The sequence below is a fragment of the Mus pahari genome, chromosome 5 (assembly GCF_900095145.1).
Source record: "Mus pahari chromosome 5, PAHARI_EIJ_v1.1, whole genome shotgun sequence".
Taxonomy (NCBI): Eukaryota; Metazoa; Chordata; class Mammalia; order Rodentia; family Muridae; genus Mus; species Mus pahari.
In genome coordinates, this window is record NC_034594.1 from 23,528,223 (window position 1) to 23,535,605 (window position 7,383).

At 46.8% G+C, this 7,383-nt stretch overlaps 1 protein-coding gene across 1 annotated transcript in view; it reads left to right on the forward strand.

Annotated features, from left to right (window-relative positions):
- The window catches only part of Gpr45 (G protein-coupled receptor 45), an 86,328-nt gene extending 82,196 nt beyond the window's left edge, over positions 1-4,132 (forward strand). Inside the window, exon 2 of the mRNA XM_021198662.1 lies at positions 650-4,132. Within this exon, the coding sequence (XP_021054321.1) occupies positions 897-2,018 (1,122 nt within the window). The 5' untranslated portion in view covers positions 650-896 and the 3' untranslated portion in view covers positions 2,019-4,132. The remainder of the gene's footprint in view (positions 1-649) is intronic.
- Positions 4,133-7,383: the final 3,251 nt, after the last annotated feature.

Here is a 7,383-nt window from a genome sequence, read left to right on the forward strand (position 1 = left end):
GCTGCTGTCCTAGGTTCTGGGGACAAAAAGAATAAAGCAGGAGAGATCCCTGTCCTCTTGAAGTTGGCATCCCAAAGCACATGGTTTGCTCAAGGCCTCGTTGATTTTCATAACACTCAAGCCAAAGTACATAAATAGTAGTTCCAAAGTACCCGCAAGGCAGTGCCTCCAGATGTCCAGAGGAGAGCTAGCTGCTTGAGTTTCCTAGGCTGCTTGATGAGACTCAACAATGTAAATACCCAACCTTTATCCTGAGTCAGAAATAAGGGAGTCATTTTTTTTCTGGCCGCTCTTGAGTCCATGGGAATTCACAAAGAACTGGTTTCAAGGTCCCCTTACAGACTCTGGGTTCTCAAGTCTCTTGCAGAAGAGTGTGAGGGGTTTGAATATAACACTTTAACTCATCCCCAGATTGTGGATGGCACACTATGATGTAAACGGTATGCAAATAGTTGTATAGTTTAGAAACCTGGGAGATCCTGCGTATTCTGACTCCGCTGGAGTTTTCTGAGTATTTCCTGGTTGACTGAATGCATACACACGTTTGAAACCCTCACACAAGTTAGACCACTGGTACCCATGAAAGTTAGATCGTGCTCCATCCCAATTGGCATCCAATATCTGATTCTTCTCTCTCTGCTTGCTTTAGGCTGTAGCATCCTAGGGAACTGGGCAAGCCCATGGCTGCCACAGAGACAGGACAAGGATGTGACTGATGAATCACAAAACCCAGCTAGCACCTCCAAAGCAAGATTTCTCCCAACGACTCAAGAGTCCTAGAGATCCTGCCATAGCGAATGAAAAGATGAAGTCAGCAGACAGAAAATGAAAGCCACCCAAGCGCCGGAGGGGTCCCTTATAGCTACTTCTATCCAGGTCCCGAGTTTCTCTTCACCATGGCCTGTAACAGCACACCCATGGGGACTTATGAACATCTGCTGCTGAATGTGAGCAACACTTTGGATCCCGGGGCCACCCCACTGTCTGCACCGCTCAGGATCTCGCTGGCAATAATGATGCTGCTGATGATCGTGGTAGGATTCCTTGGCAACACGGTGGTCTGCATCATCGTGTACCAGAGGCCAGCCATGCGTTCAGCCATCAACCTGCTGCTGGCCACCTTGGCCTTCTCTGACATCATGCTGTCTTTATGCTGCATGCCATTCACGGCCATCACCCTCATCACTGTTCGCTGGCACTTTGGGGACCACTTTTGTAGGCTTTCAGCTACTCTCTATTGGTTTTTTGTCCTAGAGGGCGTGGCCATCCTGCTTATCATTAGCGTGGACCGATTTCTCATCATCGTGCAGCGTCAGGACAAGTTGAACCCACGCAGGGCTAAGATGATCATTGCGGCCTCCTGGGTGCTGTCTTTCTGCATCTCTGCGCCCTCCTTCACTGGCTGGACGTTCATGGAGGTGCCTGCTCGGGCCCCACAGTGCGTGCTGGGCTACACCGAGTTCCCAGCTGAACGCGCCTATGTGGTGACACTGGTGGTGGCAGTGTTCTTTGCTCCCTTCGGCGTCATGCTGTGCTCCTATCTGTGCATCCTCAATACGGTGCGGAAGAACGCTGTCCGTGTGCACAACCAGTCGGACAGCCTGGACCTTAGACAGCTGACCGGGGCTGGCCTGAGACGTCTTCGGCGGCAGCAGCAGCAGGCCAGCCTGGACCTGAGTTTCAAAACCAAGGCCTTCACCACCATCCTCATCCTCTTCGTGGGCTTTTCCCTCTGCTGGCTGCCGCACTCAGTCTACAGCCTGTTGTCAGCGTTCAGCCGGCGGTTCTATTACAGCGCCTCCTTCTACACCACCAGCACGTGCGTCCTGTGGCTCAGTTACCTCAAGTCTGTTTTCAACCCCATTGTCTATTGCTGGAGGATCAAGAAATTCCGCGAGGCCTGCATAGAGTTGCTTCCCCACACTTTCCAAATCCTCCCTAAAGTGCCTGAGCGGATCCAGAGGAAAATCCAGCCGAGCACCATCTATGTGTGCAACGAAAACCAATCCGCTGTCTAGGGAACAGGTCAGCGCAGGCCAACAGTCCACTAAATTGGTCCCGGCCTAGACCCTGCTCCCCAGACTTTAGTTGTCTGCGTTTTGTGGTGACTACACAAGCACAAAGGTACTCATTTGTTACCAGGTGATCTGTGGCTTTCAATTTTCCAGTTTCCATAAGATGAATTATCATTTTCTCTCTCTCAGAGAAACCATATATAGCTCTCATGGGAATCGGGGCTTGCAGAAGTTGGCCAGGAAGTGAGAAGGGATGGGGAAAGCCAAAAGTGAAGCTAGCTGAGGGTGGGGCAAGAGGAGGATCTATCAATAGAGTACACCACTTTCATCCGACCCCCAACTCCACATGCTCAGAAGTCCCTGGTGGCAGATAGTGGTGGCCATTGTTCACTCTGATGCCAGCATTCTTCTGAGTTGTATCTGCAGGGCCTGGATACAGCACAGAGGTCTTCATACTGTTCAACTGTGTGTTTCTGATCACGGAAAATTATCCTTTCTAGAAAGAAATCACATTGGGATTGGGATGTTCTTAAGGTCCCCAGTGTGGCAGGTGATGGTGGTGTCAGTGGCCCAAAGCTCAGAATGTACATTGTGACAGCTTAACTGAAATGAGAAATCCACCCAGACACTCACTCAGGCATGTGCCCACCCCTTACACATCTGGCTAGCCGGACAGTCCCTGTCTATCTGTTCCTGTCCCCTCTTTGGCCCCTTTGTTTGCATCCTTTCCAGTGTGCTAAGAACATACTTAGTGTCCCTCGTCCACTGGGCAAATGTTTGTAGTGACTTGCTCTCAGAAGCAGGAGCAGCCAGTGGCCCTGGCTTTGTTTACACATCTCTGGACAACCCAGAGCCTTGTGAGGCACCAAATCCACATTAGCAACAGAATTGCTACAGGGACAGAACAGACACCCTCCCCAAAGTGGGGCTTATACCCATCCACCTCTGTTCCTCCTACCTCACTCATGTCCACTGCTGCTGCCAAATCCACTTGCCCAGAACCTGATCCTGGGTGTGGAGTTACTTACAGGAGACATTCTGCTTGGACCCTACACTTGGCCACTATGCTTGTGGCCACCTGTCATGACAGCTTCCATGTGTAGGAAGAAGGCGAGCAAGTCCTGCAAATCTGGGACACAGCAGTGGGTCCATTGAGCTCTCTTTACAAAGTCAGATCTGAAGAGAGGGAGACGTTCAGAGAATCTGATTCCAGGTGTGACTCTTATCAGGGACCAGTTAGTAATCTTGTTCATTTCATCTCCTACCGTCAGCCTCAGTTTACCTCTTTGTTAAAGGAGGAGGCAGGTCTACATGGCTTCAGTCCCCTACATTCTACACTTAACATTAGCCAAAAGGCTAAGAAGTGACAAGTCCCCTGGGTTCTCAACTGGATGTTTCCTTCGTGGGATCACCAGGTCCCATGCACTCATGTATTCACCTGTAGGTGGGCATTTATTAAGTGCCTGTTGGATGCAATGCACTGTGCAAGTGATAGTGATTGAGAAAGGCTGGGCAGCGCCCAAACTTAATTGATTTATCTCAGGAGGAGTGTGAGAACTCAGCCCACTTTGCTCATTTCTTATCTCTCTCCAAGTCATACTCAGACGCCAGCTCCCTTCTCCCACTCTCTGTGGTGATGGAGACAGCACAGGAAGCTGGGGTGTGACGAGAACATAACTTATGTTAAGTTCAGCCCAGGGAAGTGTGTCTGTCAAGAAAATGACTGACCCGTTTCCATCAGGAAGGAGGGAAAGAGAGAGAAGGTGGGACTGGTATGGAGTTCATCAAAGCTGGTGCCACCAATCCTATGCCTCTCTCAGTGCCCCAGCAAGGATAAGACCAGCCTTGGCTTCTATGGGTTGGGTTTGCAGGGCCCAATGGTGCCCAAGAGAATTGCCAGACCACTGTAGGGGGCAAGCCTATGGGCATCTCTCCTCCAGTGGTATTTTAGAGAATTTTTTTCAGGAACCTTGAACAAAAAAAAAAGAAATCACAAAACTGAATGAAGGTACCAAAATTTACATCAATGTGTGTTATATATGTTGGATAGTAATATATATGTTTCAAAGTAATAATTTTGTATATATTTTAAATAAAGTGTTATGGCTCTTTCAGTGTATAAAAGCATGTTTTTGCCAAATTTTTTTGGTACCAAACCTATATGATAAGTCTGGAATCCTGTGCCCAGGATAAATAGGTATATTTATCAGTCTATTCAGGCTACACCTTTGACTATGTAATTACAAGCTATGCAAATACAGGTTTTATGGTTCTAGAATCTGGGAAGTCTAAGATCAAGACACCAGTTGATTTAGTGTCTGGAAAGGAACAGTCTCTTGACTCACAGGAGGTGCCTTGTTACTGTGTCTTCACATGGCAGAAGCAGAAGGGGGGTTCTTCCTGTGTGTGTGTGTGTGTGTGTGTGTGTGTGTGTGTGTGTGTGTGTGTGTCTCTCTCTCTGTGTGTGTGTGTGTGTGTGTGTGTGTGTGTGTGTGTGTGTGTGTGTGTGTGTGTGTGTGTGTGTGTACATGCGTGTGAAGGCCAGAGGTTGACAGTGGGTGCCTTTCTCTATTGTTTTCCACGTTAAAAAACAAGTAAATAAAAGCACTAATCCTATTCAGAAGAGTGGAGCCCTCACCACCCCATAAACCCCTCTCTTAACACTATCACACTAGTGTAAAGTTGCAGTGTCAGAATTTGGAAAAACTACTTTATAACTATAGCAATCCCAAAGATGCAATGACCTCCTGAGGGTATATACAGCCTGTGGGTAGCCAGCCAGACTGAAGCAGGCTGTGATGTGAGAGGACAGGAACTGTTAGAGCCACGGGTGTCTCAGTGTCGAGGCTGCTGCTGATGGACTGAATCAGCAAGCAGCTTGTCTCGACTCTGACCGAAGCTTGCCACCTTGAATGTATGCTCAGAATTACCCATACTTTTAGCAATTTCTGTCTCCTGAAATCTGTAGTAATTTGTAGGATTTAACCAGGTCCTGGATTTTTGGGATCTATGACATCAGAGTGGCTACATACATGATTTTTTTTCCTGTAAATACCCAAGGAAGAGAAAGAGACCTTTCAACCATAGGAGTAACTAATTCCCATCCCATGTAGATACATGGGTCATGTGAAAGAGACCATCATTTGAGACACAAAGTCATATCTGAAAAGGGCCCTGGGACCAATCACCTACAGATAACCACGTTTAGAGCTGGTCTGTCTCTTATGTAAGTGTTGCGGTATTCACAGAGCCAATACACACACTCCTGGATACTTTAAGGCATTTGTAGATAACTTAATACCAAATGATGCACATACTGTACACATGCACAGCACACCACATTCTTCTTAAGGAACCACAGGGGGAAATCTGTACATATTTAGTACAAAAGATTTCAAATATTTTCCATCCATGGATGGTTGACTGCATGGATGTAGAACACAAAGATATTGTTCAAATTATAACAAATCATAATGAATCATAAAAACCCATTATCTTTTTTTCAATATTTTTGCATTTATTTGTGTATGTATATATGTATACACACTATATAATATATACATGTATATAGAGAGATCTCTTTCACATATTAACATATTCATATATATGAGACAGAGAGAGGAAAAGAACGGATGTATGCACAGCATGTGTTGAAGTTAGAGGACAATGTGTAAAGGTACAATTGAACTTGAATTGTTAGGCTCGGTGACAAGCACCTTAACCCACTGAGCTGTCTCACCAGACCCCATCTTTTCATTGTCAATCTCTATTTTCACAGTTGAGGTAAAATACTAGCAAAGGCTCTGGGGCTGGAGAGATGGCTCAGCTAATAAGAGTACTTACCAAGTAACCAAGAGTACTTACCAAATCTGGGTAAGTACTTACCAAGTAACCAAGAGTACTTACCAAATCTGGGTAAGTACTTACCAAATAACCAAGAGTACTTACCAAATCTGGGTAAGTACTTACCAAATAACCAAGAGTACTTACCAAATCTGGGTAAGTACTTACATGTGTCCTTAACTCCAGTTCCAGGGGCTCCTGTGCCCTTGTCTGGTCTCCCCAGGCATCAGGTACACACAAAGTGTACATACATATACACAGGCAAGAAACTTGCACCCATTAATACACGCAAATACATTTTTTTTTAAATCCAGCAAAGTTGTGAGCATCAAAATGAGCATTGGGTATCTAGATCAGTTTCTAACTGTTTTTGAACCCTTTATGTTTCCCCTGCACAACTCACAGGACAGGCTGTTTGGGACTCAGTGTAGGCCCACCAGTGTTGCTCAGGCTGTGGGCACCATCATCCCTGCCCTCTGTCGTTAGGAGGGGGCTTGGCACCTGACATCAGGCCTGAATCCTAGTCTGTGTCCCGGGCTTCTCACTCCCTGAATCATTCCAAATAAGTCAGAGAGCATCCTGACACCACAGCCATCATCTTAGAAACAAAGGGAATCTTACCAGAAAGAAAGCCTTGGTGAGGAGCAAGCAAAAGGTGAGGTGCATCTGGTAGAATCATCATTGAGAATTGAGTGCATTGGAAGGAGACCAAGGTAGGCCTGCTCCATGCAGGCACTGGGATTTAGAAGTCATAATTGTTTCAGATGAACTGGGGCACCTGTTCCTTGTCACACTGTCCTTTGTATAGGCTAGGATAGAAGGTGGTTAGAGAAACAGGCTGTTGGATTTTTTTCTGAACTAAAATAAAACAGAAATGGCTCTCCAATTAGAGTAGCATCTGGTTTGACTCGGTTTGGTACTGTCTACCTGGAGGTGACATCAGATTCCACAGGTTGGGGACTCAGTTTCTAAGTTGGGGACTCACAGCCCCCCTCCACACACTTCGAGTAACAGCACACATAGTAGGCTGTCAGCTGAAGTGCATAATGGACTATATAAGCCAGAGTTCCCATAATTCCCTGCTAGGTGTGATTAATTTGGTGCAGCTGCTCACAGAACCCGGGGAGCCATTTTGCTTCCTCCACTTATCCAGGTATTATAGAGGAAACTGCAAAGGGAACAGGTGGGCAGGTAGGTGGAAGAAATGAGTAGGCTTGAGGCCTGAGGGAGGAGCACTGTGCTTCCTGCCCTCTCCGAGGTATAACCCTTCAGCAAAACTTCACCAGGCTGCTCCCAAAGCCTGTACAGAACCATTCTCTGGTTTCTATTGAGGCTTTGTAACATCCACCATCAATGACATCGCTGGCCATCTGTGAACAATTCTCCCCTCGGCAAGGCTCCTCTTCGCTAGACTGCGTTGGCTTCCCTGGTGACCAGTGCCACTCAAAAGCAACCTGGAGGTTCTAGCATACAGAAAGAGAGAGAGAGAGAGAGAGAGAGAGAGAGAGAGAGAGAGAGAGAGAGA